General features: G+C 42.6%; 2 protein-coding genes across 2 annotated transcripts in view; one reads left to right on the forward strand and one right to left on the reverse strand.

The window, feature by feature from the left end:
• NUDT1 (nudix (nucleoside diphosphate linked moiety X)-type motif 1) overlaps window positions 1-2,202 on the forward strand; it is a 3,457-nt gene extending 1,255 nt beyond the window's left edge. Inside the window, exons 2-3 of the mRNA XM_009872433.1 lie at window positions 1,668-1,813; window positions 2,030-2,202. Coding sequence (XP_009870735.1) covers window positions 1,668-1,813; window positions 2,030-2,202 — 319 coding nt within the window. The remainder of the gene's footprint in view (window positions 1-1,667; window positions 1,814-2,029) is intronic.
• A 5,309-nt stretch (window positions 2,203-7,511) lies between these two features.
• On the reverse strand, window positions 7,512-18,337 carry SNX8 (sorting nexin 8). Its single transcript, XM_009872434.1, has 10 exons — window positions 18,152-18,337; window positions 15,620-15,737; window positions 13,286-13,407; window positions 12,839-12,919; window positions 11,808-11,968; window positions 11,288-11,420; window positions 10,141-10,209; window positions 9,171-9,320; window positions 8,615-8,764; window positions 7,512-7,712 (listed from the first exon to the last, which is right to left on the reverse strand). The coding sequence occupies exons 1-10, from the start codon at window positions 18,290-18,292 to the stop codon at window positions 7,599-7,601; spliced, it is 1,239 nt and encodes a 412-aa protein (XP_009870736.1). The 5' UTR covers window positions 18,293-18,337; the 3' UTR covers window positions 7,512-7,598.
• Between the last annotated feature and the right edge of the window lie 3,072 nt (window positions 18,338-21,409).

A 21,409-nucleotide genomic window follows, 5' to 3' on the forward strand; every position in this document is an offset into this window, starting at 1 on the left:
TCCTGCTGAGGTCAACTGAGCAGGAAAAGCAGCGCCCAGAGCCAGCTGGGCACACAGCCCACACCCTGGCAGGGACACCCCTGCGGCAGTGCTGCCTCTCCCAGGAGAAGGCTCAGGGTGCAGCTGCCCTTCAGGTGTCGCACAGTCCACATCAAACTTCGCTTGCGCCACCTCTGCTCCATGTTCGGAGTTGAGGTATTACGCCACGTTGCGCTGCCTCAGTTGGATTTGCAGTGGTGTAAGGGGTGAAGTGACCTCCCAGCACAGGTAGTTAAATATTGGGCTGGAACGTGAAAAGTCTCCTCTATCAGTGAGATTTCTATCCTCCACCGGGTATGATATAACTCTGGTGAGTGCTTGGGTACCCACGGCTGCTCAGTGGCACATCTTGTAAGGGGAGCATTTAGCTACTTCATTATTTCTAGTTTGCTACCTGTAATGTTTCCACTTAACTATATACAGAGCCAAACAGCTGACAGATTAAGTGCTTGGACAACCATAGCAGGCTTGTGATTTATTGTTCAATTATTGCAGCCTATAAAATGAGGCTTTTAGTTTAGTTGCTGGAAAAGTGCCTCTATTTTAGACATTGGCCCTTGGGAAGATAAACTAAAATTAGCTAAGACGTTAAGTTGGGATATAATTTTGAAGGATAGGATCCATGAAATTGATGCCAAAGAAAGCTGGAGCCTTAAAGATAATTTTCATTATGTTTTTAAATTGTTAACTTACTGCCAAATATGCAACTACATTAATTATTAACCTTAACTGAAGATACGCTGTTTCAAAGAATCCCTTATTTTTCTGTGTTAGAAAAACAAAGCTAACCTGAAGCTATGCTGATTCTGTTAGAGGTAGGTAAAAAACAAACAAACAAAAAAGCCCTAAGTGCATAGCATAAACAGAGAAAATAATTGAATGTGCTTCAAGTAGCCGTGCATGGTGATGCCTGGAAAAGAGCTGTCTAGCAAGTCGCTGAAAGTGCTCTTAAAAGTCTTGCCAGCCTCTCGTTACGCTAAATGTACTTCCAAGGAGCAGAAAGTCTACACAATTGCTTTGCATTTTTATACGGCATTTGAAGGGGCAATGATATTCCTAATGCTCTGCGTGCAAATGTTATGTAGTGTGTAGCGTTATTTAAGTAAGCTTCAGTTAGCCTCAGAAGTAGCTTGTGTTGTAGCAAGTACAAGTGTTCTAGTGTTATTACCCACTTCCCAACAGTTCTAAAAGATTTTGCTTGATGTCAGCAAAGCCTTTTGCCTGAGTGAAGAGTATCTTTTGAGTTCTTAGGCCACATCTGACTGTAATCACATAAGCATTAGCACACTTCTAACTAATCTCAGAGATCACGTTGCAGGGAGTGTAAATTACACTAATCAAGACCTTTTCCTGAATTTTCCCCTTCCCTCATAGATTATTTTCCTACCAGCCTTTAGGAGCTTGTAATAACACACAAGCCAGCCTGACGTGGCTCTGCTGTGGTGTAAGCAGGCTAATAGTTTGGTGCCAGACACAACTCCACTGCGCCCTGCTCTGTTTCACAGGTGTAATTTTCACCTCTGGTTCACTGGAAATGTTTTGAACAAGCAAGTGAAGGTACCAACTGATTTTTTTTTTTTGTTCTCCCACTGTTCACTTTCATGTAAAGAAATCTGTTCCTTGTGCAGGGAGCTCCTGGAGGAAAGCGGACTGACCGTGGACACCTTGCAGAAGATGGGTCAGATCACGTTTGAATTTGTAGGCAACTCTGAACTCATGGAAGTTCACATCTTCCGGGCAGATCATTTTCATGGAGAGCCAACAGAAAGTGATGGTAGGTTGCTAGTGGAGGGGAAGGGAGGATGTGCATTCTCTTTTGAGACAGTATTGCTCTTAAGAAATGCAGAAGTATTTGTGACAAAATCCCTCTGAGAAGGCAGGCAGCTGGGCTGCAGAGGGAAGCTGCTGGTTGACAGATATTTCAAGTCTAGGCAGCAAAAAAACCCTAAAAGAAAGTCTCATGCAAAGCACTTTTGTTTTCTCCCACCAGAAATGCGTCCGCAGTGGTTTCAGCTGGATGAGGTGCCGTTCAGTCGCATGTGGGCAGATGATATCTATTGGTTTCCCCTACTGCTTCAGAAAAAGTTGTTTCGTGGCTATTTTAAGTTCCAGGGACAAGACACAATCCTAGAGCACACCCTGAAAGAAGTGGAGGAACTTTAAGAAAACAGAAGCATTCAATTCACGTGCTGCTGCCCACATTGGGCTAGAACACTCCCAAGTACTATTTATAAGGGTCTCCTTTCTCAACACTCCAGCAAAGGAGATTTATTTGCCGTGTCACTGGGAAGTGTCACTGGGTTTCTTAGAGCAGAAATAAAAGTAACTAGATTTTCCACACCGTGAAGTCCCTGACCATGGTATACTTGAGTAGTTACATGATCACAATTTAAAACTTAATGTTCATCCTTTTCTCTGCAGATGACTAATTTGTTTGTTTAGGCTTTTCCCTCATGGTTAGAAATGTTTTTAAAATATTAAAAATTATTTTCTGGTAAAAGCACGTGTTGTTTTATTGTAAACCGCCAGCAACCTTCTAGACTTTAAGGGCCTTTCAGGAGTTGGCTTCAGTTCACAGAAACATGAACAGGACGGTGATGCAGCAGAATCATTATCTTCTCTATGCCACTTTCCTCTGCTCCACTTGTCCTTACCATTCCCCATTAGCATTACCTCCCTGGGACAAGCTGTGAAAGCCTTTTGAAAAGTTTAGTAGAGATCCTTTCAGGATTTTCCAACTGAAGGCTGTAGGAGTTAAAAAAAAAACCCACAGAACTCAGATGTAGATATATGACATTCTTGGAGTCTTGCTTTCAACCCTTGCAGCTCCTGCTGGGAACTTGAACTGTTTGGAGCATTTCAGGTGAAAATACATTGAACAGAAAATCAACTTTCAGCAAGGCTGTGTTGCAGAGCTACAAGCTTTCCTGGGTATCAGTAGCAGGGGACCAGCTGAGCACCTGGGTCAGCCCAACTCAGCACACTGGGCACCAAACGTTAAATCAAACTGCCCTAGAAATAACACATCACAGATGTAACTGCTTACACAAGTTGGGTTTTTTGGTTGTTTTTTTTTTTTAAACACTTTTACAAACACATATAACACTTACAGATAGAATCTTGGAATGTAATATAGGATCTGTAAACATTTCCAGTCTACCAGCTGTAGTAATAGTTCTTTAATTCCTGCATTTGGATAAAGTGCTTCATACATAAGGCTATTTGAGCAAAGCAAAGATAGAGGATATTCCAGGCAGGCAAAATTCACACCCTCCAAACAAGATTGTCATTTCTTGTCACCCTCCAGCAGTTCTGAATAATTTATACCACTCAAAAATGCCCTGCTTCATATGCTCAGTAAGCCACAGCTCAGATTTAAAGGATAACAGTTAACACCTTACAGTCTTGCTTTTCCTTTTGTGCTGCACACTGAATTATTTACAGAGGTGGGTTTTTTTTATATTCTGCTTCTTCCATAGCAGTAAGGGTTTCTGGCTGTTCTAATGGAGAGAATGACTTGAGGCAAGTAGGAGAGAATATAAGCACAAGGGGACAGGGAGCTTGTAACAGATGTATGGTACGAAAGGGAGGGACTGGCAGGCAGTATCTGTTACCCTGATTTATCTCCTGGTGGAAACTAAACTGCACATGGTGATAGAGCAAGTTACTTTCTATTCCACCAGGTAAGTGGGAAAAGAACAAGCATGGCTCAGGCTTGCACTTGTGTTTGCTATCCCTTCTTCTGTAGTCCCTTCGATGCTTTCACCAGCACTGACTTTTAGCTCGTGTCAAAGAGCAGTGATGTTACTGCTCCTGCTGCAGTTGTGGAGACTGGGATGTTTTAAGTGAATTGTCCCCAGCTGGTGATCTTTGTCTTTTAGGAAACAGCACAAACTGAAGATTGTAAATTAGCCTGTTACAAATTCCAGAAATTACACCCTTGCATGATAGAAAAGTGAAAGCAGTAGAATGCAACAAGGCACTGCTGAAAATGTGACAACTTAGGAGGAACAACTTGCAAGGAATACGGAAGGAGAGGGAAAGAGCGATCAAAGATTAAGGTGGTGCTGTCAATACAGCCTGGAAGCCTTTCAACACATGATACTGGTCAAAAAGCAGTGTATTGCCACTTCACAGCCCGAACCAGAGGAGACCTCCAGAATGACAAGAACACATAGCCCTTTTGATAAAGCAGTTTTCAGGCAACATTTCAGGTTCTCCGCTATTTACTACCCCGGTCCCTCCACGACACATTTGACAGAGACATTGACAGGAAGATTGTAGGCCTTTTCTATCATTTTGAACACGTCACAGCCCCCACGACTACAAGCAATACACAGAAAGCTTCCACTCCAGAAGGCACGTTAACTCTTTGGCACTACATCTTCAAGGAGCATCAGTTCTTGGGCAGGCAGCATGCACTCTCCAGTTAGCCTTCTGGTTTTGTTTAGTGTTTAGTGCAATCTACCCAGTTACTAGCAATGGAACCAACTTCATGAAGTCTTGTTCTCACCCTCACGTGTAGCTAGGCTGTCTGCGGCAGAAAGCAACAGCATGGAGGTAACCAGAACTGTTTTCCTTACATTGCCTTGGGGAGACAGACAACTGAAGTCATCTTGATTGATTCCCTGCTGCATTCCTCTAGAGGAAGAGAGATATATCCCCTGTCTGACAGATCCCTAAACTAAACAGAACACACAGAGTAAGGAAATCCCTCACCTATCGAGGTAAAGATAACAGTGCTGTTTGCACGCTGTCCAGTCACCCAAAACAAGGTTTGCAAACTACAGGCTGTACGATATATGTATGTTTAGGAATGAAATGGGAACTTGACAGTCCAGTATGAAATAAACTCTAGAAGTCCCAGGAGCTGTATCAGCTCTGAGAACACTAGGCTTCTGTTCTCAAAATACTAGGTGAACAGAGTACCTCAAAACAAGAATACCCCATCCCCAAAACAGTTCTCCTCAAAGAAGCAAGGGCTGACAACAGAGGAATGGGTGTTTTCCCAAAACAATGTAATTCCAGTCTCTTTATACATCATGAGGTGTCTATTATTACTATACTCTCTGTATTTGGACTGTAGAATTCTTGCTTTGAAGGACAACAGGAAAGAGGAGTTGGTCTGAAGTCCAAAGGTAGTTTTGATGTTTGGGGGGCTTTGTTTTTCATTTTTAAATAAATCCAGAATTCTATTTTTCCTAAATGTGACAAGCACAGAGCTCCATTCCAGCTAGTACTCAGCTCTTACAGAACACAGCCCAGCCATCTATCCCATCTGTAGAAGATCCATCCAGATCTTGCCCCAAAACAGACTATTTTCTCAATTTGACTGTTCACCACATCAGGCAAACAAAGCTAAATGAGAGAGGATGGGTATTAAGACTCAGCAAATGACAGGCCATAACCTGCCAGCACCTTTACAGATGCTAGGAGTGAAAAGCACTTAACAGGGCAACATGCTTTTTGCACTTTAACCACAAACTTATCCTCCTAATCCAGACAAGGTCAAGCAGAAAAATTTCTGTGCCATTATTGGGATACTTTCTTGTTACTGTTCTGTAGAAACATTTCCCTCCCCAGCCAGTTTGTTCTGGCCTGTGAGCAGAATCACTTCTGCATCATTTTGGAAATCTTCAGGAGAGAGAATTGCATTCACCACAGCCACCTGCAGTAAATCTGTCTCACCGGACAAGGCCAGTATGCAGTAGGAAAGACTCAGAATGGCTGACGTGAATTGCTATAAAAAGCTCTTAATAATGCATTCTGAACAAGGTTGTTAAACAAGACACCCTACACACTCCTCAAGGCTCAGAACCCAAGACATTCACCTGCAGAAGCGCACTTTACCCCGCTCTGAGGGGTGCGTGCAATGGTTATGCCAGTCACATGAAACCGGGCGAGTGACTTGCTCCTAGCTGAAGAAACTAACCCATAATTTCCACCTGGACTAGTAAAAGCTTCATGTCGCATTGCATTTTCAAAATTAGAAAAAAAACAACAAAAAAAGCATTTGGGATTGGAGGATTTAAATATATTTCCTGCTAATGGGGAAGTTCCCCAATGGGAAAATACTGTAACAGTTCCAGTTTGACAGTGAGCACTCATCGCTGTTAACGTGCTTCCTGTTCATCCGCTCAAAGAAAATGCTAAGAAGCAACATCTCAAATTCCCCTTTGGCAGCTATTTCGGCCCCAGAGAACTTAGATTCAGGGGAGTCCTGTTTGGTAGGGTTTTGCTGTGTAGGTTTGCATTTTCTTCAATTATCAGTTTCTTTACAGAGGATATTCACAATTTCCCCTAAGGAAGATGACATGCAAGTTCTCCTCCCCCTACCCTTTGCTTCTTGAGGAAAAGTCACCCGAGATACAAAAAGTAAAACACTGAGAAAGTTTAGTCCCTTTATCACAATCACAAATCATTCTGGAAACCCCATTACCAAGGACCGTGCTAATTTTAGAGATAGAGAACTGTCACTTAATTGTCTTCTCTCCTTCACAAACACACTTCAGTGCTACCCACAGCCAAGAAAACAAACAGAAAGAACGACAGTAACATCCTGACAAATACTGATTTTTTTGCTAATGCACTTTCTCAGCATTGTGTCCCAGCCTGCTGGTGTAATAGGATACTTCATCTGATTCCAGACCAAAGAAAACACCAGCCTTTGGGTCAGCAGCTCTCCAACAGTCCTAAACAGCTACTCAGCAGATGGATATCAGAACTTCCAGAACAAAATAAACAAGCTACCTTGTAGCTGTCCCGCTCCTCAGAGTGGTTTACAATGAAGGAGTGTTTAGTTATTTTCTCATTTATGCCAGGCAAACTCCTCGGAGTTCCTGAACCCAGCTGTCTTTGGCCCTAAATTGAAAAAAAAATATTAGCCAGTGCCTAGGCCACCTCGCAACTGTGAACTGAAACACGCTGCCAAGGCAGCCTGCCTGGCCTCGCTGGGGAAATCAGTCCCACCGCAGCAGGAACCCCTCCCAGGCTGGGTTAGTGAATCCAGCTTCATTTGCATCTTTTGTGCTGATGTCTAGCGGTAAGAAATCAAATCCAGACACCTCTCAGTGGGATGGGAGATGACTTTCACCTTTCCTTATGCACATATGCCCCTAACACAGGCCCTCCCAAGCTTAAAAAATTTCTCCTACAAGCATTTCACACATTCTGTTCATCTCTGCACTTCAGAGACGCAGGGATATGTCAGTGTGTTTGCAAATAATTACTGGAGGATCGTTAGTACAAGATGCAGAGGCATCAGCAACAACACTGCAGCACTCGCTGCACCAGGTCACACCCTGCCCCCATGAAGTGTCTGCAGGATAATGAACATCAGCTCTGCCCCAGAGCATTTCAAAATTTAAGAGATTGTCTTTATATTCGTATGTTCTGCCCCACATCCAGTCTATCTAAATCAGAGAGCAGCTCAAAGCAGCAGTATTAAAATACAAAAAATAAAAAAATAGCTGTTTGGAGGATTCATTCTAACATCTGGAGGTAGAGGTCCCACCCCTTCCTTGATTGCACTTCTTGCTCCACGCTGGATGCTCAGAGCATTAATTGGAGAAGAAGTTTCCCTCCGGAGGTGACAATGGTGGAGTTGGCACATTACTAGACCCCACAAAGAGGCAGCTCAACTTCGGCTTCAGTTCATTCCAAACTTTACTCATCTGTGAGTGGAAAAAGACACAAAACAGACATGACAGTAGGTAGTTGTCTCACCACACTGTATTTTAGCAGCAGTTTCAGAGTACTCCAAAGTACAACATGAACTCAAAGTACTTTGGGGAAGTCCACTATACCCAGATTGTCCCTTTTAGGCTGGTGCTGTAACGCAGCTCTCTGAACGTTTTACTGAGCAGGTATGGAAGGGAGATTCCCCATACCTTGGTCAAATTTCTTCAGTGAAGGGAAGTAAGTGAGCTGAAGGAGGACAGACTTTTCTCATATAACTAATGCCAGAAAGTCTTTATGTAGGGAATGCTGAAGGTCATATTTAGGGGTTAACAAGAGGGAGCAAAACCCAGGAAGTTGTTCTTTGTCATGTAATTTCTGTGTAGCAAAACAAAAACCAGATTCATGGGCCAGTTAGCTCAGTCGGTTAGAGCGTGGTGCTGATAACACCAAGGTCCTAGGTTCAGTCCCAGTTCGGTTCCCATGTGTTGCCTGATCTAGTTGAGGGGCGTCCCTGCCCATGACAGGGAGGCTGGACTAAATGATCTCTAAGGTCCCTTCTGACCGAGGCCATTCTATGATTCTGTGATTCATCTAGCAAACAGACATCGTTTGTTACAGAAAACGGTTGAGTCTTCTTCAACTATCTATAGGCTAAAGCCATCTGCAGATCAGACAGGAAAAAAAGAAAACCAGAGCAACTTGCTGAGAAGACACAGAAGAGGGGATAGAGGCCAACCCTGATCCTCACCCCAAACTAAGGAAAGACCTTAGGTGACTTCTTATGAAAGAGCCCAGCTGGACAGATGATTAGAGGAGGGAGGCCCATGGGCAGAACAACTACATTCAAATTCTCATTCATATTTTGAGAAAAAGAATACAGTCCAAAACAACTCACCTCTTTGTGACCCTGGATCTGGGAGTTGACAAAAGCCCCCAAAATGTGAGATGTGAGAGGCAGATAGATGTGGATAAGCTGTGTCTCCTGATGCAGGCAATACAGAGAGAAGTAATTCCGCAGCTCCATGGTTAGGATAGCATTTTCTTGCTGAAAGAAGAGGAACTCAGTGAAACAGATTGTCAGGAAGAGGGTGCCAAGGAGGTTCACTTGCAGCAGGAGAAAACAGCATCCCTCCCCATACTAACAATTCAGATGCAGACTAAAAAGCTAAAAAGGCAGTTCCTGGACCTGTTTGATATGACAGCAACTGCATTTTCCATCATGCAGACTGTTGCTTTTCAGAGCTCCTGCAAACAACACGTTGCCAAAGAGCCATAATAAGCACTGAGGAAAACAAAGCTTTTCCCGTGTGGCACAGCAGGTGAGCTCAAATTACCCAAAGTACAAGTTACCCTTTCAGTCTAAGAACTTTCTGCAAATACGACTGAGCTACGTAGCAGCACCGTTACAGAAGTCCAGTACCACCCTCTGCTCTCCCAGGCGCCTGCCCTACCTCCACAATCCGAGATTCCAATTGCTCCACCGATTCCGGTTCTTTGTTCTGCACAGTGGCACTCATCATCTGCTTCTTCATCATGCTGTACTTATGCAATGCTCGCTGGTGCTTGTGCAATACCCCCTTCTCATGTCTTTCACACAGGTCCTTCGTGGGAAAAGGGGAAAAAAACAAACAAAAAACCAGGTTCTTAGTGGAAGTGAGGAGACAGCACGCATGCAAGCTACGCACATCAGGAATGCAAACACTGGTCACACTTGATGTAACTTCTATGCTGCAGATTTTTGTTTCTTTGTTTTCAAGAGGGCCAAAAAAATGTTGGCAGCCAAGAATTTAAGAAACAAAACTTCTTGGACTCAGACCAGCAAGCTTAAGAGGCTATCTGGAGCATTGCTTCGGACAACATTTCAGATCTTATCAGGACTCTTATCTTCTGTGTCCTTCTCAATATTGAGTGCTGGCAATTAACTGTGGTAAGAGCTTGACAGTATTCCTCTATTTCAGTGTAGGCCCGGAAATGTCAGGAGAGGCTGCCACATAGTTTCAGCAGGTTCTTCTAAATAAAAAATAATTTAAAAAAATGCCTTTGACTGAAAAAATAATATTAACCAAAATTCTTTCATTTGTATCTGAACTCACGTCTCCACCATGGCAAATCAGCAGCAATCTAATGCACGACTCTCACTCAAAAGCAGCCAAATCTGGCAATAAGTTAGCTGATCCATATAGATCAAGCAGTCATATTTTTAAATTTCTTGCAGAGTTTGCTGCTTGGCAAGTTCTCATCACCAGATGAGCTAGTCAGTAAGGCTACAGAGCCAGCTACTCCCCGCCCTCTGCCAGATGCCCAGTTTGCCTCTGAACTGGCCTCCCAGACAGTTTTCCATCCAGTTGGCGTTACACCCTCTGAAGGGGACAAACTTGCTCTAAACAACTTTCTCATTGGCAGAAGAACAGCAGAGCTCACTTTATAGGATTGGAGTAAATCCAGGAAAAGGTTCAACTTCTCCACCACATCATTCTCTTCCTGTTTACCCTAGAAAACAAGGAAAAAGTACATTTTACGTAAGCCTGGCAAGAACGGACATCACAGTTCTTCACATCCTTACACCATGCAGGCCCTCCCCTATATTCTCCAGGGCACATCAACGCTTACACAACTGCATCAAAATTTTTTCAGATGGCACTGGAGGGTTCAGCACGCAGAACAAAGATCTGACTGGAGCAGGAACAGCTTTTCCAATTGACTGATCATTATAACCCAAGGAGAGTTAGTTTCACAGTCCTGTGTCAGCCCTTTCAGCTCTCTCTGCCTGGAATTTCTTGCTCTTGCAGATTCCTCCAATCTTTCATCTTTCCTGCTTACAAGATAACTAATCCATTAAAGCTGTAAATACCTGCATGTTCCTTGTAATAGTTTATGCATCAGAAGGCAGAGATCAGACACCAAGTCAAATTTCACTACTCTTTTTCATTTTACTGAGTACTGTCTTTTCTTCCTCTATCAATAGATACACTGGAGCATAAACTCTGGAGAAAAAGACCTGGTCTGACTGATTTATAAAAGCATACTGAGTATTTTAACACAATGAAATGAAGTGAAGACAGACCTATTACTTTTCCTTTCCAGACTGTCATGTTCTCACATTATTCTAACAGTCATTGTATCACAGCACACTTCCAGAGGAACATGATGCTCCTGTCTGAATGACTCTCGTATAATGTTTAAGTGCATGAATGTCAAAATTTGATTCAGAAATAAGTTCTTCTAGATTCTCTGTAGCAGATTAATGAAATTCAACACAGGACTTTTGGACAGCTCCATATAGTAGTACAACTGGTCCAATAATGACTTGAAATTACAAAGGAAAGCAAGCTTTTCCCTCCTTTCCCTTGACCATTTTTTTTCCCCATTTAAACACGGTCCAGGTCTTTCATTCAAGCTTGAACAAGCAGGCTGGTGGCTCATGACATGAGTTTGGATTACAATTTCCCTCTTAACCCTTTAAGTGCCTACGTCCATAGAACTCACGATTCAAGACTAAACTCAAGGCAGCAATGCATCTCCTTCATTTTACAAAAATAAACTAAAAAAGAAAAAGAAAAAAACTCACCTGCTGCACAGCCTTATCTGCCAGAAGTGCAAATTCAACAGACAGACCCTTCAGGGCTTGTTTCAGAGTCCCCCATGTGCTATTATTCAAAGCAGCCCAGGAAGGAAGAGGTGTAGTGTCTGAGCCCAAAGCACTAGGAGGAGATAAGTAGTATTTAAATCTAGAAGACAAATTCCACTATGTAGATACACTTATTTGCAGAGAGCAGACCAGAGTTTCAAATCTGTCTCAACAGCTCAAAGTGCTGAGCTGTTACTGCACAACCACAAATGCAGAGCTGTGTGTATACTGGGGGAAGAGGCAAGAAAACCTGTACCTGAATGTCAAGGTATTTGAATTTCCTCTGTTCCACAAAACACAACCTTAGTGGAAAGCATGTCTTTTCTTCATTTATGGTAGGAAAGATTTTATTATGACCCACAGCACCCATTGAAATACCCATTTTTACCAGACCATTTGCAGGTAAACTTTACAACAGCAGAAACGTTCACATTAGCAAATCATCTTCCTCATAACCTACCTTAGCTCTTTTCCAAAAATGAGAAGATCTGAGGCATTATCAATGGCACGAGAAGCGATCCTCTCTGCACGGTCCCGAAGCTTATAAAAGCTATTATAAATATTTCTGATGAGCTCCCTGCTGGCAGCAAACTGAGCCTGTATGTCAGCTGGAAGGAAATCCTGAGGAAGTGCAAGAGAGATTACTAGTAGACAAATGAGCAGAAATGAGCTTTACCAATTAGGTGTCGAAGTCAGATGCCACACAAATACCCCTAATTTGCAGCGCAGAAAGAGGTTCAAATATTGGGCGAAGACAAAGTTGGCAAAATCTGCCATTCTACCACGCAGTTAAAATGCAGTTTGTGAGGTTTCAAGCTCACAGGTTCTGATCTACTGATCTACCAGTAACTGCCAGCCCGGTGAAGCCAAGCAGGTACGGAAAGTTCAGCTCTTTTTGACCTGTGTATCACTGGTAAAAGCCTGAAGTAAGCTCCAGTTGCAAAACCTTCTGCTAGCGTTGCAGGAACCTGAACAACTTGCTTTAAAATTGCCCAATGAGCCCAGTCAATGCATATTTAAAACTTGCCATAGTACTAACCACCGGGATAAACAGATACAGAGAAGTTAGTTAAGTTCTCCGTGTAACAGTTCAAATTACTCTCCCACAGGGAGAAGGCAACAGATAGAACGAGGGCATGAACACATGGGGAAGACATCAGTCTACATATTAGCTTTTAATTTGTACTGTACGTGCATTTGTTTGTTATGCAAGTATAAGTAATTACTGAGGAACATGTTCCGAGCAAGATTCATTGTTTAGTCTTTAACATATTCATGACCCAGCATTTCGCTAGAAATATCAGGCCCTTAAGAGTCAGATATTTATTTGATCTTTTTGATAAAATTACAAGTTTTAAAGTCCTTCAGTCATTGGAAACAATTCGTTCCTACCCAAAGTCTGCATCACTCAACAAATGCTGTAATTGATCCATCTGCAGCAGAGCACCAATTAAATCAGAATAATACCTTGCAAGAAATCCATAGACCTACCTTGGCCTGGGTAGCTAATCTGCAGGTCATAAATTCATCTCCTACTCCCTGGACCAACTCTCTTAGCTTATTCTGTACGTCCTGGAGAAGATACAGAATCAAATGACCACAAAGGAACTAAGTAACACACAGGCAGATCACATGGGTCTCTGATATATTGCAGTAGTAAGGCACAACCTAGCAGATATAGTTTACCCGGCTTAGGTTTAATTTAAGTAAAAGCATAACGTAGATTTTCCTAAGAACAGTTATTTTCAAAATACTATACTCCTGGCACTGAGTGAATTACCTTCCACTTTCCAGCTATCCACTTCCACTATTGAGAGAAAATTCTCTTCACCATGGAGAGCAACAGTGCATAGGTCAAAAGCAATTCCGAACTCCGTGCTCAGCAAAGCAGTTCCAGGAAGATATGTAAACTCAAGACTATTGCTGACAGATACTCACTGAGCCACTGAACGACAGGAAGAGTTTCAAGAGTACATCTTCTGAGAAAGGGGGATGTCGAGCCACCAGGTTTATAAAACGCTTCAGCGCTCTCCTCCTAGATTCTATGAATTCTCGATCAGCTATGGGAAGAAACATCAGATTTCAATTAATGCGCCACAGAGTACAGCTGCGCAGAAAGAAAAAAGAAAGCACTCGGCCCAACAGCTTCCTTGTACTTATAATCCTTGCCAAAGTATTGCAATACAACCAAAGAATGGTTACCTATAGTCCATCAGCTCCCTAAAACAGATCTTTTGGATTCACCACGAGAACAAATATTCCTTCAAGAGGTTATTTACATCTTGCTGAACTCCAGCATACATACCTACATGTGGTTATTTCCACTGGGTGGGTCAGGTAAGCAGGATAAACAACCCAATCTGAGGTCTGAAGCCTCCACTCACAAACTCTGAGAATACAAAGATCCTTCTTCCTCTGAATCAATCCCACAGCTGGTTCCCAGAGGGGATCTCGGTCTGTTTGGGACTCCTTGGGACACACTGCTGCTTGCCACTGCAGAAATCACTGTCACTTGCAACATGATCATCCCACAAAGAATTAAGGGCTTTTTGCTCGCTATTCTGAAGGAACAGCCTCAGTGTGCTGTATCCTCATGTGTCCCTCCTCCACACTTCTAGAGCTACAGGGAGAATAAAGGTATGTGGTTTGATGTTTGGGGGTTTTGTTTATTTTTTTTTGTTCTTTAAGTGGTTTGTTCAAGATCGGTATCCATCTTCTTCATGCAAGATCAAGTACGTTGGGAGACCTGCATAGAAATCTGCAGTACATCCTTCCAGAGCCCTTACTTGTCAAGCCAAAAAAATTCTGCTCGTCTTCCTAAAACAGAAAGGATTTCAATCTGGCAATACTGCACCAAGGCAGCAAACCAAATTTTCTGGAGTTTTTCAGGAAAGATGAGAAAAAAAAACCAAAACTAGGCTGATGGAAAAGAAAACAGCAGAAAAAGTTAAAGGAATGCTCCTACCCATGACAACACTCTCACATCATGAAAGCATATTAACCTCTCACCTCAGTTTTAAGTTAAGAGTTTGATGGCTACATGGACTCTCTATAACAATCCTTAGTACAGAAACACCTATCAAATTATTTTTGTCACTGGAGTTGCAGATCTTGATTTCACTTTGCTCATACTTTAACCTATGCTGAGATTTCTGAAGTTATCTAAACATCTCCCATGTGGTCTGTCTCAGTTTGCTGTTACCCTCCTAACTGCTCAGAGCCGGTTATCAGCATTTCATCATCTGTCAGTGGGATGAAAGCAGACCATCAGGAAAACAAGACCATAACTTCTTAGTGGAGCACACCGAGTATAAAAATCACACAGCCTTGCCCAGCCAGCTCTGAGAATAAGGAAATTACAAGCATCACGTATCTATACTAATCCATCAAACCCTGTGTCCTGCAATTCCATGTGTCAGTCCATTAACCTACTCAGAAACAAGAGCTACCTGTTCCATTTCCTTTTTCCTGTTCACAGTTTCCATTCAGACCACTTACACAGCTTGTCTATATGCAGAATCACTGGACTAAAACCAATAAGCACTCTTTGCCCTTAACAGTTTTGGACTGTTCTCCTAGCACAGTTTAGGAACTAATTCTGTCAGGTTTTTTTTCTTAAACATATGATATCTGTGGCAAGAAATGCACTGGTGAATGCACAGAAATACCAACACATCAGCAATGCAAGGAAGTACCAGGGCCTGACAAATGGTACATATCATTAGCTTCTTTCTAGCATCCTCTCTCTACTGAGATTAATCATTTACTACAGATTTATTTTTTTAACTCTTTACTCTTCACTAGTTATAAATAACAACAGGATTTCCACACATCTGTTCTGAACGCTTCACAAAACACCACGCAACAACACGTACTACATCTGGTCAACAGTATAGCAGCAATTCTACACTTGTCGTGTTACAGCACTGATCACCTTAACTCATTTTCCTAAAAAGCACTACCTGCAACCCTGCCATGTTCTTGTGCAGAGTTACACCTCTCATCTTACAAAAAAGGTCTTTACATACTGAACTTCCATGGAAAGAAACTCCAATGAAATTTTACACCAATATCTTACCCACACAGAATTTCTTCTAGGACGGCAATAACCCACACTTCCAAATCATGTATTATAACCGCAAAGTTTTTTTCTGAGCCAAGCAGAAGTAAAGACTTCTGAAATTTTAAACTTTCATTTTCAGCAGTATCACCTTGATCATACTTGCACCCACAACCCCTCCAGTCAAAAAAACAAGAAGGACCCAGTTTTACCTCCCAGCATTCTCTTGGGGGGAAGCGCCGGCACCATACGATACGGGAACTTCTGAAGCAGCATCTCGTGGAACACCACGAAGTCATTGTATCGCCTGTAGACTGAGCATCTGAATCTCTGCAGTTAAGAAAGGGATGAGAATAAATCAATACACAGGCTGAACAATCAGTAGCACTTCCTTTTTTTTTTCCCTTTTCAGTTGTACTAACAACAAAAGGAAGGAATCACACACAGAGACTGCAGAGACTGCATACTTCTTCTCACCGGAGGCCTCGTGGTGGGAAGGAGGGGACCCATATGGAAGCAGTTTGTTAAGAACTGAAGCCTGTGGGAAGGGCTCATGTTGACTTTTGTGGAGGACTGTCACCTGTGGGAGGGACCCCACAGTGGAGCAGGGGAAGAGTGTGAGAAGTCCTCCTCCTGAGGAGGAAGGAGCAGCAGAAACAGCGTGTGATCAGCTGGCTGCAATCTCCAATTCCCAGCACCACTGCAGGAACGAGGCAGAGAAAAGAGTGAGGTCGAACCTGGGAAGAAGGGAGGTATGGGGGAAAGTGTTTTAAGATTTGCTTTTATTTCTCATTATCCTATTCTGATTTGATTAATAATAAATTAATTGTTTTCCCCCAAGTCAAACCTATTTTGCCTATCACAGTAACTGCAAAGTGATCTCCCTGCCCTTATATTGACCCACCAGCCTTTCATTATATCTTCTCTCCCCCCTCCAGGTGAGGAGGGCAGTGACAGAGCAGCTTTAGTGGGCACCTGGCAGCCAGCCAGGGTCAATCCACCAAATACAGTCTTTCTGAGAATAAGACTTTCAGTTAAAAGCGTCAGATTTCATTCTCACACAAGATGAAAGAGGCTATGAAATAGAGAGGAAGAAGTAATTTCCCCAAAAAACACAAATACCTCTAAATCTGCCATGGTTCCATACCATTACTCTCTCTAACTCTTTATCTTCCAAATTAGACAGATCATTTGGAAACAGTGCCGACACTCTTAAAGCGCTCTGGAGAGCTCTTTTTTTGAAGTACTGCAAGTCCCTGAGCTCGAGCTCTTAGAAACTCTCTCTAAATCAGTTTCATATCCAGAGGTGGCAAAACAGTCTTACATCATGTTAAGCATTAGCCCAAATGACTGATGTTTTAAGCGAACATCACGTGAGAGAGACCTCTCACTGACGTCAGATCTAGAAACAAAGATTGAAAGTTTCTTTAAAAAAGGAAAAAAAAAAAAATCTTAGTCCCTCACTCTGCATTTATTAGATCAATACACAGAAGAGGCCAAAGCAACTGTTTTTTTCATTCCAAAAGAAGTAAGACAGCAGCTAGAACAAGACACTCCAGAGGTAAAAATCCTTTTACTACAGATTCAATTACTGGAGCAGCTAAGAAAGACTACACAACACTACTCTCACTACATTGGCATTGCACATCACCCACTGCTTTCAAAAATAAAGCAGCGAGGCACATAACCAGAGCACAACACACACAGCCCCCAGGGCCTCTCTCTGCCTGCTTTGCAATCTGATGTTGATTTGCGTTGCAGATCTCAGATGAAGCTCAAGGCCAAGCTATGCTGCTTTCTTGTGGAAGCTACAACTGTAGGAGAAACAACAGCAACGGAAAGGAATCAGTAATGAGTTCCTAAATTCAAAACCTAGAGAGACTGCTGGGGTCACCAAGTCCTGTGCCCTGAAATCACAGGCAAAAATAAGTACTAGAAAGCCCACAGAAGCCTTCACTGTGTCTGTCCTTTCGCCCTCCCAGCAGTCTTCAACAAACTCATGGCAAGCAATCTAAACCACCTCAAGCCCCAAACGTCACCGCTGACAAGTGACCCAAATGTGTCTCTGAATAAGTATAACAGAGACTACAACCGTTTGAGCGCTACTCAATAACTGACGTTTTGGTGGCCCGGGAGATGTAAATTGCTCGTGATCTACTTTGAGGAGGACAGATTTCCTTCTTGAGAAAACACACAGAAGCTACCGGGGAGCTATTTCCCCAGCCACTCTATGGATAGGAAAATATGCATCATTTCCAGTCTTTTATACCAAGAGAGGAACCTACTGGTCAGGATTGGGACAACTAAAAATCAGAAGTGGCCTAGACATTGCAGAACGATTTACAGTACCTTTTCTGTTTATAAGAGATTTAAGTTTAGCACTGCCAATATAATGTCTTCACTAGCTCGAAAGAGTCTGACATATCCAGTTGCCTACACCAATCCGTTACAAAAACATTCAGTTTTCAATGTTACACATCTGGTTTTGTACAGAGCTCAAGTTTCAAGCAAGTAAACCAGCAGATCATCCATCAGATCTCAGTTAAAAGATGCTCCACACTGCAGGAGCCCAGATCAAGAAAGCACAGAGCTACTGCATTAAATGTAAGCCCATGTAACTGGTCTACTCAAACCCAGCATCACCCGATATACCTATCAAATCAGTCAAGACTTTGCCAACAGGAATCGCACAGATATTTTTAAGAGGATACATTCTCACTAAGACCAATGGTTGTTCATGTTACCTTGCTGGAAACCTCATATTCCACATGTTTCAGAAAAAGGCCCTTCTTCTCAGGTATAAGCTCCACCTGCACACTATCCTTGCTCAATAGCTCTTGTAGGGTGTGGGAAAGCAGCAGCGGATTCCCCTGCGGTGCCTCCATTAGAAACTGTTCCGGTTCCCTCGATTCATTTGCTGGAGGCTTCGCCAAATCTAAAAGACAAAAAGGGAAAAAAACCAGTCCGGTAAATCTGATAAGATACAAGAAAAAGAAGCGGCCTTAAAATATCCCGCTCCCTCCCTTGGCACCCCCACAGCTGTTTGACACAACCAGAACACCAGTCGAGCCACTCCCGCAGGAGGTTATGCGGCTTCGCACACGTTTGAGACATCAGTGCCTCCCTCTTCGCAACACCCAGGAGCACCACCAATTATCCCGAGTCAGAACGACATCTCTACTAAGCCAAAGAAGAATCACAGGCCAAATTCGCTCTGTGAATCAGCTCAGAGGCCTGCATTTCCTGTCTGTCCAGCTCCCACCACAGCAGGATCTGCCAAAATTAACAAAACTCTAGCTCAGCACTTTTGGATCCTGCTTAGAACAACTCATGGAAGGAAAGAAAACGTGTTAGTTTATTGCGCTGTAGAAATTTAATGCATCAATTTTAAGCGTTGTTACAAAGGAAGGAGACACTTCATTTGACATAATTTATTAAACTCTATGACAGCATGCTGGAGTAGGCATGAATTACAGTAATTTACTATGTCAATAGGCTTAAGTTCAAGAGCAGAGGAAAAAGGTTCCTAGTAAGGGCTACCAACCCAACAATGCCTCAGTCACAGTAAGCTCTGGCAAAAGCAAAATCTTTCTAATTCCTACCTACCTATTCCACTGCTTGCAGCTAATTTAACCAGCTTTTGACAGCATCTTCAACCATAGCTGGCCAGCTTTGGACAGAGAGATTCTCATCGATTCTCAGCCAGATGCAGAAGTGAAAAAAGATGGCTCTTAAGAATATGACCCTGGAGGACAAACTACATTAAAGAAGGGGCAAAGATGAAGACTCAAAGTACTCTCTTACCCAATGGCTGACTGCAACCCATTATCTCAACTTGGCTTCATAACTACACATATTATGCAACTGTAAACTAAGCTTACATTGCTTTTCAAAGCAATCTTTCTTTTCTACACACTTCACATATAAGAAACAGGATTAACAGTGTGGCTACAACCCTGGAATCTATTCAACCCATACCTGAATTCTCCAGTCTGGAACACGTGGGTTGCTTCCTCTCTGTAGGTGTCTGTTTAAAAGGGATATTGCGAGCAAGCTCTTTTACAAAGCAAACGAAAACCACTGATGAAAAGTTACCTAGAAAAGCTAGGCAGTATTAATCATCCCTTCCTTGTCATCGTGCAGAAGTTACTCCCCTTCTTGAACATATCAAATAATTTTGAGAACACAGTAACTTTACAAAAGCAAGAATCATTTAAGCTTTAATACATAGTTCAAAAAGTTGATAACTGTGTAAGAGATTAACTCAGGGAAGATAAGAACTCCTTAACTTGAAAGCCCTGACCTCCTCCTGATAAGGATTTCCCACCTGTTCCTTCATGTGCTCCAGGCTCTGATAATGGAGAAAATAGGGAATCTCTGATTCCTCAGATACATGGCTTCAGAATAGACACTCTGTCCTTTGTTCCACAAAACAGCTTAATGAAACCAAACCAAATTCATGACAAATGACCTTATTCCACATGTCTCATCAGGCTTCAGATTCCTGCTAAGGTGACTCAGAGAAGCAAGTCTTAACACCTCTGCTTAATAGATTCACATATCACCTGCTAACCCCACCTAGGTAGCAGCTTCTCAAAAGTTTCAGCTACCTGTTAGGAATTTGTGGTAAGATAATGCAAGCTAATTCAATGTTGACATGGGACTCTGCTGGATAATGCGGTAACACATCTGTACAGCCACTCTTCAGAGAGATGCTGAACCAGGAAAGAAAATTCAGAGTACAGACAGCAAGGCAAAAGATTTCCTAGAAAAATCCTTGCCCACTGGACCTTTCCTGGGGCAGCCAGGTATAATAAGGAAGTGTGAAAAATACAAAAAGAACTACGGAAAGCACAAGGCAGCCTTGGTTTACAGAGCACTGGTTCTCTGGGTGCACATCCTTCTAATTCTTGGTTTTAATTGCTCAAGACACATCAGTGAAATGCAACATGACACGGGGGATTTTGTTACTCCTCCAATGCACACACAGAGAGAATTCCACAGCCCTCTGCGATGCTGAGCCGCTGGCTCACAATGCCGAGGCAGTCGCTGTGCGCCAGCCTCCCACAGAGGGGTTAGCCAAAGTGTAACCCACCTACTTCCCCGAGAGCACTGCCAATCCGTACTAACGCAACACTGCTCCTGTCTATCCATTCATCCCCCCATTTTCTACTTTTCTGTTGGTCAACTGACAACACACGGCTTTCAGGGCACAAACTGTTCTCTAAACTGAGGCTCAGCACCCTCTGGTAAACCACCGATGCTCCCGAGGGCAAAAGGTAGGTATCAGGAGAAAAGATTTATAGACTGAACCATGAATCCTTCAGGATTTATCTGAAAGTCCTGGAACCTTCAGCATGATCTGCCAAATCATGCATTACCCTGTAAGACGACTACGGGGTAAAGCCCCACGGAGAAATCTAGAGAAGACTCAGCATTCCTTTGACAACTCAGTCGCGTCGCTCTTTTCATTTGTAACACTTTGCCAGTTTTCATCAAGTTGCTCTCTAAGTTTTCTTTCTATAAAATTCACCTGCAGGAAATACCTTCTCTTTATCAGCAGTTCACACACTTGGCTCTTCCTGAAATATTTTGTAGCTTCTTCAGTTGTCAACCTTGTCTAAATGTGTGAAATCATACAAATCAGACAACCATACAAACAAGTTTGAATAATTACTGTTTAATTAATAATCTCAGCATGTGCTTTATCAACAAGACAGCTACCCAGAGTGAATTTACACCCTCCAACACTGGTCTGAGAACAGAAGAAGATGACTTTGGAACAGCTGTTAGTCTGGTTTAGAAAACACTTAACAGGGCATTAACACTAATCCTGCAGAGCAAAATATACCAAAGCTATTCTTCAACCTATTTTTCATTCTACTGCCTAAAGAGTCAAATTCAGGAACAGCCTCAAGAGCCCTGGCCAGGAATGGTGGATAATAGTGGGAACTCATTGGTATGAGCTCCAGTGTTCAACCCATAAAAGCATTTACATGCAC

The sequence above is a fragment of the Apaloderma vittatum genome, unplaced genomic scaffold (assembly GCF_000703405.1).
Source record: "Apaloderma vittatum isolate BGI_N311 unplaced genomic scaffold, ASM70340v1 scaffold3337, whole genome shotgun sequence".
NCBI classification, from domain to species: domain Eukaryota; kingdom Metazoa; phylum Chordata; class Aves; order Trogoniformes; family Trogonidae; genus Apaloderma; species Apaloderma vittatum.

Coding starts and splice junctions, on each gene's coding strand:
- SNX8 (XM_009872434.1), bottom strand. CDS start 18,292: ATGGAGGCACCGCAGGGGAATCCGCTGCTGCTTTCCCACACCCTACAA. Junction 15,738..18,151: donor AATATGAGGTTTCCAGCAAG/GTAACATGAACA, acceptor TCTTAACTGCAG/AGATTCAGATGCTCAGTCTA. Junction 12,920..13,285: donor TCCTGTCGTTCAGTGGCTCA/GTGAGTATCTGT, acceptor TATCTTCTCCAG/GACGTACAGAATAAGCTAAG.